This window comes from Oryctolagus cuniculus, chromosome 11 (assembly GCF_051225735.1).
Source record: "Oryctolagus cuniculus isolate XC-2025 breed Fujian yellow rabbit chromosome 11, ASM5122573v1, whole genome shotgun sequence".
Lineage (NCBI taxonomy): Eukaryota > Metazoa > Chordata > Mammalia > Lagomorpha > Leporidae > Oryctolagus > Oryctolagus cuniculus.
Window position 1 is genome coordinate 55,128,681 of NC_142877.1, and position 17,256 is coordinate 55,145,936.

The following is a 17,256-nucleotide window of genomic DNA, read 5'->3' on the forward strand; positions in this document are numbered from 1 at the left end:
CTGCATCTGCATGGGAGACCAGGAGGAAGCACCTGGCTCCTGGCTTTGGATCAGTGCAACGCGCCGGCCGTAGCAGCCACTTGGGGAGTGAACTAATGGAAAAGGAAGACCTTTCTCTCTCTCTCTCTCTCTCTCTCTCTCTCTCTCTCTCTCTCTCTCTCTCTCACTGTCTAACTCTGCTTGTCAAAAAAAAAAAAAAAAAATGAATGGGGGCAGCTCCAGAAAACAAATGTAGCTTGGGTCACTCAGCCAGCCAGCTCCTGGGTTCCGTGAGTCCACACCCGATATGGGCGGTGCTTAGGGTCTTTCCATGAATAAAGAACTTCCCGTGTCCTGGAAAAAGGTAGAATCCTGCTGGAGAATATTGGATTGCCTGGCCATGATTGTTGGCAAGATGCAGTAGAATGATGGACTGGAACTGGCCCAGTGTTGCCATTCCGTGGCCTACACGTTGGTGCATTAGGGGAAAGTTCTGGCCTCGGTTGCCCTGGAAATGCAACCAGGAATTGCCAGATTCCATCGCTCTGTAGCATCTTTGCTTTTTAAAAGGAGCTCCCAGTGGGAGGCTGTGTTTCGGCCCCTTCATTAGATTCCTGAGTTAGCTCATGAATACACATTTGCCACCACCCCTGTTAAAGAGCTTTTGTAATAGTATTGATCCAGTTACCACTGTCTGTTCAACTCCTTGCCAAATTTCGATGGGTCCCAGAGCTGTCCTGGGACCTGCAAAGCAGGGGTTCTTGAGAAAGTTTGTGGGGAAAATGGATGCAAAGTTTATTTTGGTGCAAAATAATGTTTAATTATAAACATAATTTTTTGTCATAATACACACTTTCCTGGGAACGTTTTGAAGACATCTCATCACACCTCTCTCAGACTTTGGCACCAAAGTAAGCTTAACCTGTTAATGCCATTTCCCACGAACTTTCTGGAGGCCCCTGTGTTAACCAGCAGACGGTTCTGTGTCTGTGCGAGGCTGTGCTGAACTTCAGCCTGGTGCTCAGACCCTTGCCTAGACTCCCACCCAGCCCTTTCGCGGCACAGGCTCATGCCTCGCTCTGTTTGCCAGGCAACCTTCAAAGGCTGGATGGACATCATGTATGCAGCCGTGGATTCCCGGAAGGTAAGGCGGGGCGCGATGAGATCTGAGATCCTGGGAAAGCAAGCTGCTAGCCAGAGCCCAGCCAGAGAAAGGGAGGGAGGGAGGGAAGAATGGCTTGGAGGTAAGTGTGGCTCCTGGCAGACAGCCCTTCCCTCCCCCTCGCCTCCTCTTAGGAAGCCGGTAGGGCGGCGCGCATGGCCAGTGTGGGATAGAAGAGCTGACCCTTCCTCTCCTCTGCTCCTTCCCCTTCGACAGCCTGATGAGCAGCCGAAATACGAGGACAACATCTACATGTACATCTACTTCGTCATCTTCATCATCTTCGGCTCCTTCTTCACCCTGAACCTGTTCATTGGCGTCATCATTGATAACTTCAATCAACAAAAGAAAAAGATAGGTCTCCTCCCCTCCTTGCCCGTGGTCGGGGGCAGGGTCCACCCAGATGGACAGCACTCTGCCCTCCCCCCTCCGGAGAGCAAACGCCCCTCCTGCCCTCTGCAAAGCCGGCACCATCACCTTGGTGTCTCAGTGGCCCCCACCAGCTCTTTCTGTTTGGGGCTGGATTGGGTGCTTTGCGACAAAGACCTGCCGTCTTAGAATTCTTGGGGCTTTTTACCAGTTTGGGTCCCTCCACCAATGGATGCCCCTAACAGCTGCAGGGTGGAGCAGAGGTGGGAGGTGGCCTACACTGGCAGCCAATCACATGAAGCCTGCACGGTGGGAACTGAGAGATCACCCTTGGAAAATTCACTTCCTTCTTAGCCCAGACGGATACCGAGTTTCCCAAAGCAAATGGAGCGGATGACCCTTGTCAATCACTGGGCAAGTGTATTCTTGCCCAGTAAGCGCTAAGGAACTTTCCAGATTGCCTTTTTGCTCCAGAACTTCCGAGGGTTGAAGATTGGCTCAGATGCATGAGCCATTAGCCAGGACTTTTGGAAAATCATCTTCTTTTAAGGCTTTCCTTGAAAAATTGCCATGGGGAAAGCAGGCCAGAAACGGGTTGTGAGACTGTGGGTTGTAACTGGCTTCAGCGACTGGCTGGCCTCAGGGAGCCCGGGCCGCCAGCCAAGACAGGTGTCTCCTGGAATTGGGATCAGTCACGCCAGGTCCACCTCACGCACCGGGAGACAGCTTGGAGCTGAGCCGGCCCCAGGACGGGGGAGAAGGGCAGTTGTGGGCTCTGGGTGGAGGGGCCGTGGCACCGAGCGCCGGTTGTAACAGCCCTTCCTCTCTCTCCTCCCCTTACTTCGGAGGTCAGGACATCTTCATGACGGAGGAGCAGAAGAAGTACTACAACGCCATGAAGAAGCTGGGCTCCAAGAAGCCCCAGAAACCCATCCCCCGCCCCCTGGTGAGTGCAGGCAGGAGCCCTTAGGGGAAAGGCACTGCTAGGGTGACCCTGGCAGAGAAGGGGCAGGTGACAGCACCCGGCGCCCACTATGCCAGCAGGGCTCGCAGCCTGGGCTGGCTCTCGGGTGGGTTCACACCAGACCCATCCTCCGACCCCGCCTCCAGAAGTGGCCGAGTAGCCATGTGCTGGCCACCTGGGCGCTGGCCCTGGGAGAGACAGACAGAACGGAACAGCAGAAAACCTGAACAGAGCCTCTTGTGGCACAGGCCAGGGAGGGGGACAGAACCCCCCAAAGCCAAACTTCCTCCTGGAACTTTCCTTTAAAGCGGCTTTCAAAAGCAAAAAACAGGCCGGCGCCACAGCTCACTAGGCTGATCCTCCACCTGCAGCTCCGGCATCCCTTATGGGCGCCGGGTTCTGGTCCCGGTTGCTCCTCTTCCAGTCCAGCTCTCTGCTGTGACCCGGGAAGGCAGTGGAAAATGGCCCAAGTGTTTGGGCCCTGCACCCACATGGGAGACCAGGAGGAAGCACCTGGCTCCTGGCTTCAGATCAGCACAGCGCGCCGGCCATAGCTCTGCCTGTCAAAAAAAAAAAAAAAAAGGCAAAAGACCAGCAGGGCCTCTCAAAAGAAAAGCTGACCTTGGCAATCTAGTGTGTAGACGGGAGAGGAAAAGTCGGAACCCAGCATCGGCGTCCCCGAGGGCCCGACTCCCGGCACCAGTCTGAGGCTGCGCCTGGTACTTTGCATACGGGAACCTGAGCGCATTTTCGTCCGCAGTCAGACACGGGTTAATGGGGCAAGTGTTGTGGCACAGTGGGGTAAGCCACAGCATGGGACACTCACATTCCATATCTTGAGTGCTGGTTTCTTTTTTTTTTTTTTTTTTTTTTTTTTTGACAGGCAGAGTGGATAGTGAGAGAGAGAGAGAGAGAGAAAGGTCTTCCTTTGCCATTGGTTCACCCTCCAATGGCCGCCGCGGCGGCCGGCGCACCACGCTGATCCGATGGCAGGAGCCAGGAGCCAGGTGCTTTATCTGGTCTCCCATAGGGTGCAGGGCCCAAGCACCTGGGCCATCCTCCACTGCACTCCCTGGCCACAGCAGAGGGCTGGCCTGGAAGAGGGGCAACCGGGACAGAATCCGGAGCCCCGACCAGGACTAGAACCCGGTGTGCTGGCGCCGCTAGGCAGAGGATTAGCCTAGTGAGCCGCGGCGCCGGCCAAGTGCTGGTTTCAATCCTTGCTGCTCTGTTTCTGATTCAGTTTCTTGCTAATGCACCGTAGGAGAGCAGCAGCGATGACTCATATAGTTGAGCACCTGCCAACCATGTGGGAGAGCTGAACTCGGCTCCCAGCTTCAGCCTGGCCCAGCCCCACCTGTTGCAAGCATTTGAGGAATGAACCAGTGGATAGGCTTTCTCTCTCTCTCTCTCTCTCTCTCACACACACACAAATAAATAAGCTGTTTAAAAAAAAAAACCCTTAGCATGGTAAGAAGCATTAATAAAAAAAGTGATTATCATTCATTCAGCAAATATCTAAATATCTATAAATATTTTGTGATGAAAAAAATTTAAGACACTGCTATCATGGAGCTTGCAGGAGAATGAGAGAAAGAAAATAAACAGCTACAATAAAACCTGGGGCATCACGGGAAATAATTACAGGGCCATGGCCAACAAAAATGTAGGTCATGGGTTGGGTCTGCTTCAGCCCAGCCAGCAGCCCGCACCGAGGAGGGGCCCCTGGAGTGGGCATGGCGGCACAGCCAGATGAGGGGGTGGGCTCTGGTTCTGTTTTGGGGAGGAAGCATCAACAGGGTCTTCTTGGAGCGGGTGGAGGCTGAAGGAAAAGAAACTGCTCCCTGGCCCAAGAGATTGGAGGAATTAGGGATTTGAGATGGATACGGCTTGCGGGCTGGAGCGGGGCACAGGTGCGCTGGTGTGGTGCGTGCAGTAGGCTTGAAGGAGCTCTCCCTGTGCCACAGGGCCGAGAGAGAAGAGTTAGGGTGAGACCAGCGGGGAGGCACACAAGATCAGACATGCGAGCGGGCAGCGCAGTGAGGCCGTGCACGTGTGGCCCAAGTGTGGACGTGTGGGAGCCCGCAGCCCCGGGAAAGGCCTTGCTGAATCCTGTTCCCTCTCCTCCCCAGAACAAGATCCAGGGCATCGTCTTCGACTTCGTCACACAGCAAGCCTTCGACATTGTCATCATGATGCTCATCTGCTTGAACATGGTGACCATGATGGTGGAGACGGACACGCAGAGCAAGCAGATGGAGAACATCCTCTACTGGATCAACCTGGTCTTCGTCATCTTCTTCACCTGTGAGTGCGTGCTCAAGATGTTCGCCCTGCGCCACTACTACTTCACCATCGGCTGGAACATCTTTGACTTCGTGGTGGTCATCCTGTCCATCGTGGGTGAGTAGGCGGGGTGTGGCACGGAGAGCGCCCCCTGCTGAGCGGGGTGAGCATACAGGTGTAGCAGGGGCGCCCCCTGCGGGGCAGAGCGAGCACATAGGCACAGTAAAAGACCCCTGCCAGGCGGAGCGAGCACATAGGTGTGGTGGGAGTGCCCCCTGCTGGGCGGGGCGGGCACACAGAATGGGTGGATAGGGCATGCACACAGGCACGGCGGGTGCCCCCAGCTGGGCGAGGCAAGCACACAGTGGGTTTGTGCTGTGTGCCCGCAGCTCTGTGGGATTGGAAAGTCTGTGCTGCAGAGGGGAAAAGGGAACAGAGTGTTCAACTTAATGAAATCATCCGGGAACTTGTGATGGTGGCACGGTTGTGCCACTGCCATAGGAAACACCCGTTTACTGGGGTCTGACCGTGGGCCAGGGACAGCTTGAGCATCTGACCTGGGCGACCCCGTCTGGGCCTGTAACAGCCCAGGAAGCAGCCGTGAGTTAGATTCGCCCCTGTGCACCTGCGCAGGGTCACGCAGGAGGCGGCAGCGGCAGAACTCAGGTAGGCCCCAGAGGCCGTGTTTTCCTCCGTGACTGCGTGCACTCTGCTGGGGCCTACAGCGTGGAGAGTGTCGCTCCCCCTCTTCATGGAGGAGCAACACAGGACCCTGCGCTGTTCTCTCGTCTGCTCGGCCCTCCCCGGGTTTGCTGCTGGTTCTTCCCGGGTTGGCTACTATCCCTTCCACCTCCGTGGAAGGGCAGTTCCCCCTGGCCGCATTCCCCACTTCCGCAGGGGAGCGGCACACCACCGGCCGGTTCTCTCGGGGGCTGCACGGGTTCCCTTAGATGTTCCCCATAGATGTTCCCTCGTGCATGCCGTCTCTCTCCTCCTTTATAGTCCTCCTCTGCCAATCCCAACTCGGCTGAGTACGCTGCTCTCCAATCAGGAGCAAGTCCTACAGTTAATTGGTTGAACTGGAGGCAGCTGTGCGGAAGCTGTTTACTTCTCTCCCAGCGCCATATTGTGGGAGAGCAGATGCATAGAATAAGTCCTAATTCGAGTAACTTAGTCTAGTCCGGATTGCTCCCCACAGATCCCCCTTTCTTTTTATTTTTTAGCGTTGATACGCGCCTGTCTTCGGTGTCCCGCGGCACACACTCTGCTGTACTTGCTAGAGTTGCCACAGGCTCTTACAAGTCCTATCAATCAGGAAAACCGAATCCAGGTCCTCTCTTCGCCATTGTGAGGAGGTTTTTAGGCGCTGATGCATGCCTGTGTTCGGTGCCCTGCAGCGCATGCTCTGCTCTGCCTGCAGGGGACTTACAAGACCTATCAGGCAAACCGAATCCAAGCCTTCTCATTGCCTTATTGTGGGGGAGACTTATTAGTGTTGGTTCGTGCCTATCTTCGGTGACCTGCAGCTCATACTCTGGTCGAGCTTTGCTGGCGCTTACCGCCTTAAATCAGGCAGACCGAATCCAAGCCTCCTAATTGGCATGTTGAGGGGAGGCCTTATTTTTCTCTATTTCTCTATCTCCGGGCATTCCTACCTCTCCCATTTCACTTCTATCTTCCAGCATTCCCATTTCTCTTTTACTTCACTTCCAAACTTCTGTTTCTCTTATCCCTGCGGCTTTCCGGCACCTCGCCCCGCCGGCGGGTTCCCGGCTCTGCGCCGCTTCAGCCTGCGCGCCTCTCTGCGCGGCTTCCCGGCTTTGCGCGGTCCGCGGTCTCCACGCTTAACCCTTTCGCGTCTGAACCACGGCCTACGCCAGCGTTCCCTATCTATTCACGCCCCGTGCTCTCTCTGCACGCGGCGGCTTCCGCGAGTAACACAGCGTAGCTTGCGTCTCCGCCACTAGGATTCAATCTAAGTTCCCCGGGCTAGCCTGGCGAATTCAACCCAGCGTACGTCTCCGCCCCACGATTTGGCTTCCCGTCCTTTGCTCCCCGGGCTAATCAGACGGATCCCAATCTGGCTTACGTCTCAGCTTCTGGCTTCAACTTTTCGCCCCCTATTCCCGGGCTAACTTGAGAACCCCAAAGTGGCTTTCGTTTCCGCCTCGGCCTGCCCCCCGCGGCTTCAATTTCCCTAACATTTTTCTCTACCCGGTATGTTTCCCCAAGCTTTCCTCCAACGATATTCCTCCCTCATTTCTCCTGGCCTCTCCCCACAGTCCGCGTCCGAATCTGTTTGTTCTAGCTTTCACTTTCGCTTTCGACCTTAGAGATTTCTCCCAGCTTCCCCCCGTAGTCCGTATCCGAGTCTATGCCTAGGCTTTCAATAGCTTCTTCCGGCACCCTTTTCGGCCGGCTTTTCCCTAGGCTGTTTGCTAGTCTCTCTCTTCGATATTTTCCCAATTCTTCCCGTTTCTTCCCTCCTAAGTTTCATATCCGTCCTAAGTTTCCTATCCGAGTCATTTCTTCCCTCCTAGGTTTCCTATCCAAGCTAGGTTTCCTATCCGAGTCACGGCACCATTATGTCGCTCCCCCTCTTCATGGAGGAGCAACACAGGACCCTGCGCTGTTCTCTCGTCTGCTCGGCCCTCCCCGGGTTTGCTGCTGGTTCTTCCCGGGTTGGCTACTATCCCTTCCACCTCCGTGGAAGGGCAGTTCCCCCTGGCCGCATTCCCCACTTCCGCAGGGGAGCGGCACACCACCGGCCGGTTCTCTCGGGGGCTGCACGGGTTCCCTTAGATGTTCCCCATAGATGTTCCCTCGTGCATGCCGTCTCTCTCCTCCTTTATAGTCCTCCTCTGCCAATCCCAACTCGGCTGAGTACGCTGCTCTCCAATCAGGAGCAAGTCCTACAGTTAATTGGTTGAACTGGAGGCAGCTGTGCGGAAGCTGTTTACTTCTCTCCCAGCGCCATATTGTGGGAGAGCAGATGCATAGAATAAGTCCTAATTCGAGTAACTTAGTCTAGTCCGGATTGCTCCCCACAGAGAGGAAGATCCCGGCAGGTGGGCCGAGAGATGCCTCCCATCGGCTCCTCCCCAAGCACAGCGTCACCTCCTGTAGGGCATCTAAGTCCAGCAGGTGGGACTGCGTGACACCAGCAGAGACAGGCCCCGGCCCCGCTGAGCGATGTGGCAACTCCGGCCTCCCTCCCCTCTCCCCACTGCCCCCTCTAGGCCTGTGCTTCCGAGCAGCACAAGAGCCTGCTGGCCTCTGGCGTCCCTGTGACAAAGTCCCCTTGGTAACACAGCACCGTCACTCCCCTCTGCAGGGTCCCGGTGCACAGAGCCGCCTCGGGCGTCCCTGTGACAAAGTCCCCTTGGTAACACAGCACCGTCACTCCCCTCTGCAGGGTCCCGGTGCACAGAGCCCCCTCGATCCTCTTTTTTTTTAAAGATTTTATTTATTTATTTGAGAGATAGAGTTACAGATGGTGAAAGGGAGAGAGAGGGAGAGAGAGGGGAGAGAGAGAGAGAGAGAGAGAGAGTCTTCCATCTGCCAGTTCACTCTCCAAATGGCCACAATGGCCGGAGCTGTGCCAATCCAAAGCCAGGAGCTTCTTCCAGGTCTCCCACATGGGTCCATCTACTGCTTCCCTAGGCCACAGCAGAGAGCTGGATCAGAAGTGGAGCAGCCAGGACTCAAACAGGCGTCCATATGGGATGCTGGCACTGCAGGCAGTGACTTTACCTGCTATGCCACAGCTCCAGCCCTCATGAGTCTCTTTTTAAAACCTCCAAATAGGGGGATTCAGTGGCCTTCTATCTGAATTCCTGTGGATGAGAGAGACTGCCCTGCTTAGACTAAGCTCCCCTGTGTCAGTGGAAACCTCGCGCTGCTCAGGGCCTGGACAGGAAGAGACCCTGAGTGGGGAAAGTGTGGCACTGCCTCCCCATGCCCCACCCTCTCCTCTCTGCCCCTGCTGTGGCACCTGGGACTCGCTGCTCGCTCTGCGGTCTTATAGACAACCTGCCTGCATTTCCACACTCTGCTTCTATGTCCTGCTCCTGCCATGGCCCCGTGGCCCGCTGAGAGTGGTCTCTCATTTACGGCTTGCAGCACAAAATCGAGACGCTCTGAGAGGGGCCCGTTAGCTTTCCAGTTGGGGAGATGGACGATTAAAAAAAAAAAGTACGAAGAGTCGAAAATTGGTGGCATTAATGGAACAGTTGGGACAGCAGAGTGAGAGGGCAGTGGGCCATGTGGGGAGCAGGGACCTTGTGCCCATCATTTATGAATGTGGAGATTCAAGAGCATTATGGAGAACAGCCCATAATACTCCGGAAAGCCGTGTGTGCACACATCAGGAAGACTTGCTGTTCTGGCACAGGAAGACAGATAAGTGAAAGGGAATACCACTGAATTGTTAAAATGAATCATCTCAACCTATTTTTTAAGATTTATTTATTTATTTGAAAGTCAGAGTTACGCAGAGAGAGGAGAGGCAGAGAGAGAGAGAGAGAGAGAGAGAAAGAGAGAGAGAGAGAGAGGTCTTCCATCTGCTGGTTCACTCCTCAATTGGCCAGAGCTGTGCCGATCCAAAGCCAGGAGCTGGGAGCTTCTTCCAGGTCTCCCATGCAAGTACAGGGGCCCAAGAACTTGGGCCATTTTCTACTGCTCTCCCAGGCCATAGCAGAGAGCTGGATCGGAAGTAGAGCAGCTGGGACTCAAACAGGCACCCATATGGGATGCCGGCACTGCAGGCAGTGACTTGACTTTACCTGCTACGCCACAGTGCTGGCTCCTAAACCTATTTTTTTTTTTTTTTTCATTTTATTTGAAAGGTAGAGAGACAGACGGAGAGAGAGATTCCATCTACTGATTTCACTCCCCAAATGCCCACAACAACCACAGCTGGGCTGGGCCAGGCCAAAGCTAGGAGCCCAAAATTCAATGTGGGTCTCCTGCATAAGAGGCAGGGGCCCAAGGTCTGGGGCAGAAGCAGAGGAACCGGGACTTGAGATGGCACTCTGGTATGGGCTGTGGGCATCCCCGATGGCGACTTGAACCGCCGTGCCAGACGCCCGCCCCGACACCTATTTTCACACAAGATCCATCTCATAAACGTGATAAATCTCAGAAAGAAATTCATATAGATCTAAAAGGATAAGCCACGTAGAATCGGGCTGACGTCAGTGGTGCAGCAGGTTACACCACCACTTGCAACACCTGCTGGCATCCCACATCAAAGTGCCAGTTTGAATTTTGGTAGCTCTGCTTCTGACTCAATTTCCTGCTGATGTGCCTGGGAAGGCAGCCCCTGCCACCCATCTGGGAGGCCAGGATGGAGTTCCTGGCTCCTGGCATCAGCCTGGCCCAGGCTGGACTATTGTGGGCATTTGGGGAGTGGCCCAGTAGATACAAGATCTCACTCTCTGCCTCTCTATGTCACTCAACCTTTCAAACAAATCTTTAAAAACAGATGCAGTGGGATTTCCCCAGTGTGATGAGATGCTCTCGGTAGCTGGTGGGTTTCATCCTGTGAAACTAGACAGATGGTGTGCTCTGGGGTGTGGATGCCCTGGGGAATGGAAGGGGCAGAAGCAGATCTGGGAAGAAAGATGCTCCCTCTGTCCGGGCTGCATGCTGGGCACAGAGGCCTCTGTTTGAGGCTTTCTGTCTCCTTTGACGTGAGAACATGCTATGGTCCTATTAGGCGAGTGCAGATTGTGGAGCCAGGCACTTGCTCTTATTACAAAGCCCTTTGGACTCCAGGCGCCAGGTGAAAAACAAGGAAGGAGATAGGGCAGCTCCAATGTCAGTAACACAACGTCTTCTGTCCCTCGTCCTCAGGCATGTTCCTGGCTGATATAATCGAAAAGTACTTTGTCTCTCCGACCCTCTTCCGAGTCATCCGATTGGCCCGAATTGGGCGCATCCTGCGTCTGATCAAAGGCGCCAAGGGGATCCGCACCCTGCTCTTTGCCTTAATGATGTCCCTGCCTGCCCTGTTCAACATCGGCCTGCTGCTCTTCCTGGTCATGTTCATCTTCTCCATCTTCGGGATGTCCAACTTCGCCTACGTGAAGCACGAGGCCGGCATCGACGACATGTTCAACTTTGAGACGTTCGGCAACAGCATGATCTGCCTGTTCCAGATCACCACCTCGGCTGGCTGGGACGGGCTGCTGCTGCCCATCCTCAACCGTCCCCCGGACTGCAGCTTGGAGAAGGAGCACCCGGGCAGCGGTTTCAAGGGTGACTGCGGGAACCCCTCGGTGGGCATCTTCTTCTTCGTGAGCTACATCATCATCTCCTTCCTCATCGTGGTCAACATGTACATCGCCATCATCCTGGAGAACTTCAGCGTGGCCACGGAGGAGAGCGCGGACCCCCTGAGTGAGGACGACTTCGAGACCTTCTACGAGATCTGGGAGAAGTTCGACCCCGACGCCACGCAGTTCATCGAGTACTGTAAGCTGGCTGACTTCGCGGATGCGCTGGAGCACCCGCTGCGCGTGCCCAAGCCTAACACCATTGAGCTCATCGCCATGGACCTGCCCATGGTGAGCGGGGACCGCATCCACTGCCTAGACATCCTTTTTGCCTTCACCAAGCGGGTCCTGGGAGACAGCGGGGAGCTGGACATCTTGCGGCAGCAGATGGAGGAGCGCTTTGTGGCGTCCAATCCTTCCAAAGTGTCTTACGAGCCCATCACGACCACGCTGAGGCGCAAACAGGAGGAGGTGTCCGCCGTGGTCCTGCAGCGCGCCTACCGGGGACACCTGGCGAGGCGGGGCTTCGTCTGCAAAAAGACAGCTTCCAATAAGCTGGGGAACGGAGGCACGCACAGGGAGAAGAAGGAGAGCACCCCTTCCACGGCCTCCCTCCCGTCCTACGACAGTGTGACCAAGCCTGAGAAGGAGAAGCAGCAGCGGGCAGAGGAGGGGCGGAGGGAGAGGGCCAAGAGACAGAAGCAGGTCCGAGAGTCCAAGTGCTAGAGGCGAGCGGAACCCGGCCGCCGCTTGGAGCTCAGACTCGCGCGGGCCAATGGTTGATGATTGTTTACAAACTTCCTGCATCTTATCCATTCAGAACAGCTGTGGGGACACGAACCCGAAGACCTATGCGAAGCGTACGCTGCTTTCCATGTCACACGGTTGCATCTTGAGCAGTGACCTGCCGAGGGCACAGGACCCCGCTCCCTGGACTCACAGATTTTTTTCTACTGCTTGGGCAGGTGGTTACTGCATGTTCCACATCAGTCAATGCAACTTAGGACAAAACCAACAGGATACAAACACCGAGGAGAGGCTGCTGGGGCCAGCGTTGTCTCCGCCGCAGCCAAAAAAAAAAAAAAATGGATTGGATTTGATTTGATTTTACTTTTTTCCATTCTGTCGATTCTCGGAAGCAGAAAGCATCGCTTTCAAAGTTTGTTTGTCCATGCAAACTATATTTGCATTCTCACATTAGTTAAGCTAAAGCGGCAAAAAGAAACCACACACACACATACACTACACACACTCACACACACACACACACAGTCACTCACTCACATTTAGCCCATGTCATTTAATTGTCAGTTTCTTTGACATAACGCGCATCTTCTCCACATGGGCTTTCCGTGGTTTGGAGATGGGTAGGGGGAAATAATCCGGTTTTTTCCAGGCTGAGGAGGACTTGCTCAGGCCGATTCCAAACATCGTGCTCGTTCAATGCGTAGAAATGATTTGCATGATGGCATGCCGTGATCAGAACTCATGCATGAGATCCATACGCCACAGGACACTACTCTCCTATCCCCTGCATTGGGTCAGCCTCTGGACGGGACCCAGCCCTGCACCGTTCACTGTATCTGGGAGAAAACGGTAAGAGTTCCATCCCGGCTGCAATTTTTTTCTGAGTTCTTAGAAGTCTTTCATACACAGTTGCTGGGTGGGAAAGACCTAACCAATCAATTGACCGCCGCCGCCACCAACAAAAACAAACCCAGTCCAACAAGCAGATGGATCCGTTGCGTGTCCGTGGTTAACAGACTTCTCTCAGACATGCAGCCACTGTTGCACATTTTTTTTTTTTTTTGCAAGATGAACTAATCAGTACTGCTTTGCGGCCAGTACGTGGGGAGACTCAGATCCCGAATGGCTTGTACCATTAACAACACTGTAAAACCAAATCCTAGGGCTGAAAAGAAAAAAAAAATTTCATTTGTATTTTGCAATATTCACGAGGATTGTTTACCTTTCATATTGAAGAACTGACACATACTTGAGGTAGAGATGAAAGCGCTATGCAGAATAGCTTGTCATCTCTGGGGGCCTTCTGCTGGGGTTGGGGGTGGGGTCACGGTGGGCTCGCTTCATTCGGTATCCTGTCTTCCTGCATCGGGGCTGTCTCCCGGCTCACGGGCCCCTGGGGAATCTGTGACCCGGCCTCTCGCTTCTGCAGAGGGGTTGTCACAAGATCACGCCTGCATGATGCCTTCTGCCTCCATTGCTCTTCTCCACCAAGCAGGGCTGCCCTGACCCGCCCAGGTGGGCGAGGGCGGCGGCATGGGGGCGTGGCTGTGGGCTCTTTCCTTAGTGGCTCAGGTCCTGCTCCTGAACCAAGCCTGCTTGGGTTCCTCACTGCACTGGGGTTCCTGAGAAAGCAACCTAGTCGTACGTCTCTAGAATGTTCCAGCTCCTTCTTCCCCCCAACGGGGGCATTCTCTTTCACGCATTTCCCTCCCTGCTTAGCGACCTGCCATTTGTCACTGAGGGTGGCTTCTGGGGGGGAGTATCCCAGCTTGCATTCCATCTCCTGCTGTGTGGAAGTGGGGGTGGGGGGGTCCGAATCCAGTGACTTAGCCCAAAGCCCCTGCAGGCTGCTGTTGGCTGTGTCTGGGGTGGGGGGGAGTCTACCCAGAGACTTGAGTGCAAACAAATTCTTCCCGAATCATCCCACAGAGGGGGAAACAGTCCCACCCCATCTTGGCCACGCACCAACCTGCCTTGTAGTGGAAGCACCTTGGAAGCTACCGCGCAGCCCACCTGGCTAGTTTTGCATAGAACAAACCACGGCCAAGTTAGGACACAGAGCTCCGCATCTTTCAGACCGGCTCTCTTAAGCCTGCTTCTGCAGTGTTGTTAGAATGTTCGTACTACACCCAATACCAACCGGGGAAGGGCATTCTCTCCATGCCCCCGCTAACTGCTAGGACGAATGTATAGTCACGTGTACAGGCTCTTATTGTAAACAGCACAAAACAAGCTGACATGGTAATTCTTTTTTTTAAAAAAAAAAGGATTATAAATACTGTAAGATATCATTTTATTTTATTGGCATGCCTTTTTGTAAATACAAAAATGACTAACTTATTAAATAGGAAGTGGCTTCTGGCTTATGCCATTGTCATGTTTATTTTTATTTTTTATACTTTTCTTTCTTCTCAGAACATAGATGCTTATCAGCCGATGTACATCCCCAAACCAGACAGACAGACAAAAAATTTTTTATCGCTAATGGTCTTTTCCAAAATGACATATATATATGTGTATATATATATACACATATATACATATATATATATTTGTTCCAATGTGCAATAAATTGTAACCACTTCTATGCAAGATCTGGCTAAACTCAGTAAATTGTTCTTAGGTTTTGAGATAGACGACAGGGTTCTGTGGTCCTGCTTAGGTACGCCGAGCACTCGCGCCAGCCGTGTCCCGAAGCTGCTGGAGCCTGACCACAACACTTGGGCCTTGCGCACCGACCGCCATCAGCCAGCTTCCTAGGAAAGAAGCCCCCTGCCCCTCCGCTATCTCTGAAGCTTTACTTTTCTTTCTGACTTCTCCCGCCCCCCGCCCCTCCACCTGCTCACTCGCTCACTCACCCACCCATCCCACTCAGCACTTCCTTGGTAGTAACCGACACACCATCACCAGCAGTCTGCACCCGCAGTTAACAGGCACGGAACCAAGAGCAAAAGTGAGGACAGTGTCACACGTCCTCGCTGAGTGGGTCAGCAGCCAATCAGAAGCAGCAGCAGCCGCAGCGTCACCACACACACACACACACACACACACATGCACACACATATAGAGATATATAAATAGAGTATAAATATTTATTTTTTGTAGCCAGGTCCTTGGTGCAGTATTTATACCCCCACAATCCACCTTTTAAAAAAAAGGACAAAAAAGCAAAAAGACGCGTGCAATGCTGTTCATCTTGGATGCAGAGCTAGATGCGTGACTGCTGCCCGCAGGCGCTGGTTTATATGTGGAGACCCTTCCTCCCTCAGCCTCCTGGGGCTTTGAGAGGCTGAGAGCAGGGAGAGGCTCTGGCACCTGCAAGGGGAGGCAAATGCAAACTCCCCCCGAGGGGGCGGGGCAGCCCCTGGAGCGCCAGCACCCAGGGCCCTCTAACTCCTCGCCACGACCAGTGTAGACCGTACCCCCTAGAAGCCAGCACCTCCCTTGCATGAGCAGTGGCCGGAAGCGCATCACTATAGAAGCGAAAAGGAAGCGAAATAAAAACGAGCCTTTTTTCCTGTACAAGGGAAGCCTGTCGTGGTGTTTGTTGTTTGTCCCAATTCTTGGGTCCTGGGAGGGGGTCTGGGAACTGGGACCGTAGCACTCTTGGGGGAACAGGAGTCAGAGGCGTCTTTGCAGACGCCCAGGCCAGAGCTTGGCGGGGAGAAGAGCCAGGTCCTGCCCCTGCCCCCGGGAGCGCACTTCCCACCCCCACTCCATTGCATGCATTTCTCCTGTCTACTGGGCTGGTGCTCCAAGGCCCACCCAAGCCCCCTCCCCCACCATCGGCCGAGAGATGTCAGCCAACCCAGCTGGACTGGCCTTACTTTTTTTGCCTTCTCACCAGAATGTTAGGAGACGCCTGGCAGCCTCCCCTCCACGCCCGCTGACCTGGCCCCCTCCTGGCCACCCCTTCACACTTGCACGGGGGGCGGGGTCCCGGCTCCGGGTCCTCTTCTCCCTCCCCCTGCTGTGGGGACCTCTCTCTCTCTTCGGGCCGTGTCCCCTGGCCCAGAAACACTCTCTCAGGAGGATCTTGTGCCCACTCTAGTCCTGCTCCACGCTGAGAGAGACGGCAGTAGGTCAGGCCCCCTCCTCCCCTTCCTCTTCCTCTTCCCTGGGCTCCCCCCACCCCACCCACAGCCTCCAGGCCTGCTATGGAGGCCAAGCAGCCATTTGTGACTTCAGTCCCAGGCATCTCCAGGCGCGATGCCTCTTTTCTGTTCTCAGATGCTGCCCAAAGTTTTGCAAAAAGCTTCGTTCATTTTCAGGTACCTCCCCCCTTGCCCCCCAAAAGAATGAGCTGCAACCGTCAGCTAGGGGGACATCAGGAGTGAAGAGGAAGCCTGGGGTGGCAGAGGCCCCAGGCCTGCACCGGCGTCGGCCCTGGGCTTCCTAGGATGCCCGCTCCCAGACTGCCAAGATTTCCCCCGTTAGATGCTCCTGAGGCACCCCTGCCCCTGCCCCTCCCCCCTTGCTGTGTGCTGTGCATAGAGGCTCCGTGGGGGTGGGGCGGGCAGCTGTGCACATGTGCTAGTGTGTGTGTGTGTTTGTATGTGAAGAATGCACATAGGTAAAGGGGAGTGTGGCCCAGTGGTTCCAGAAAAGGGACGGAACCGTGTTCTATCCCTGGCTTTTGGCCGCTGGCTCGCTGTGTGGCCTTGGGCAAGTCACTTAACCTCTTCGTGCCTCAGTTGCCCCATCTGTAAAATGGGGGCAATAATACTGACCTACCTCACAGGGGTGTTGTGAGGCTTTACGTCCATGTTTTGTAAAAGCGTTTTTGAGATACAGAGGCCAAGGCACTAGGGAAGGGCAAAGCCTTGTTGGTCTTTGGAAAGATGCAATGGTACCATATATGCTGCTATTCTGAGAGCCATTTAAAACTGCACTGCTCCAACCACCCCCGCTTCTCATCACCAGGACAGCAGGTCGAGAACCGTCTTTCCTTTCACTTGCTTCTGGGCTCTGTCGTTTACTCTAGACACGGAATTCTTCCCCCCCACCCCCGCCCTCCGCTGTATCTCCCGCCCTCACCCCCCCTCGACTTGTTCCCTGTTCTGTTCATGAGGAAATGGCAGAAATCCTTGAGAAATGAGAATGTATCCGTGGATTGGAAGTTTCTAGTCTGAAATTTCAATTTTACTTTGTACTGTACATCTTTTTACTTTAGAATTTGCAATAAAGGGTTACGTCAATCTTGTTTTCAACTCTCCTCTTGGACTGGCCTGTCATTCTGTCCTGGCTGTCACGCCGAGAGCCCCTTGGGCCCTCCCACCCCGAAGGACCACGTGGAGCTCCTCTGTTCCCCCCAACCCCCACCCCCACCCCCGTGGGCTGGGAGCAGAGGGGGTGTGTGCGCGCGTGCGCACTTGGGCTGGCCCTGCCCTCTGCCACTCGCTGCTTGGAGGTGGGCAGAAAAGGCTGGGGGCTTCAGTTAGAATACCAAGAGGCCTGGCCCGCGTGGAGAG

At 54.5% G+C, this 17,256-nt stretch overlaps 1 protein-coding gene across 10 annotated transcripts in view; it reads left to right on the forward strand.

Moving 5' to 3' along the window:
- Positions 1–17,000, forward strand: part of SCN8A (sodium voltage-gated channel alpha subunit 8) — a 168,672-nt gene extending 151,672 nt beyond the window's left edge. For all 10 annotated transcript variants that reach the window (XM_089308381.1, XM_051845488.3, XM_051845487.3 and 7 more), the window contains 5 exons: positions 1,070–1,123; positions 1,358–1,495; positions 2,352–2,456; positions 4,607–4,877; positions 10,617–17,000. In XM_089308381.1, coding sequence (XP_089164507.1) covers positions 1,070–1,123; positions 1,358–1,495; positions 2,352–2,456; positions 4,607–4,877; positions 10,617–11,764 — 1,716 coding nt within the window. In that variant the 3' untranslated portion in view covers positions 11,765–17,000. The remainder of the gene's footprint in view (positions 1–1,069; positions 1,124–1,357; positions 1,496–2,351; positions 2,457–4,606; positions 4,878–10,616) is intronic.
- Positions 17,001–17,256: the final 256 nt, after the last annotated feature.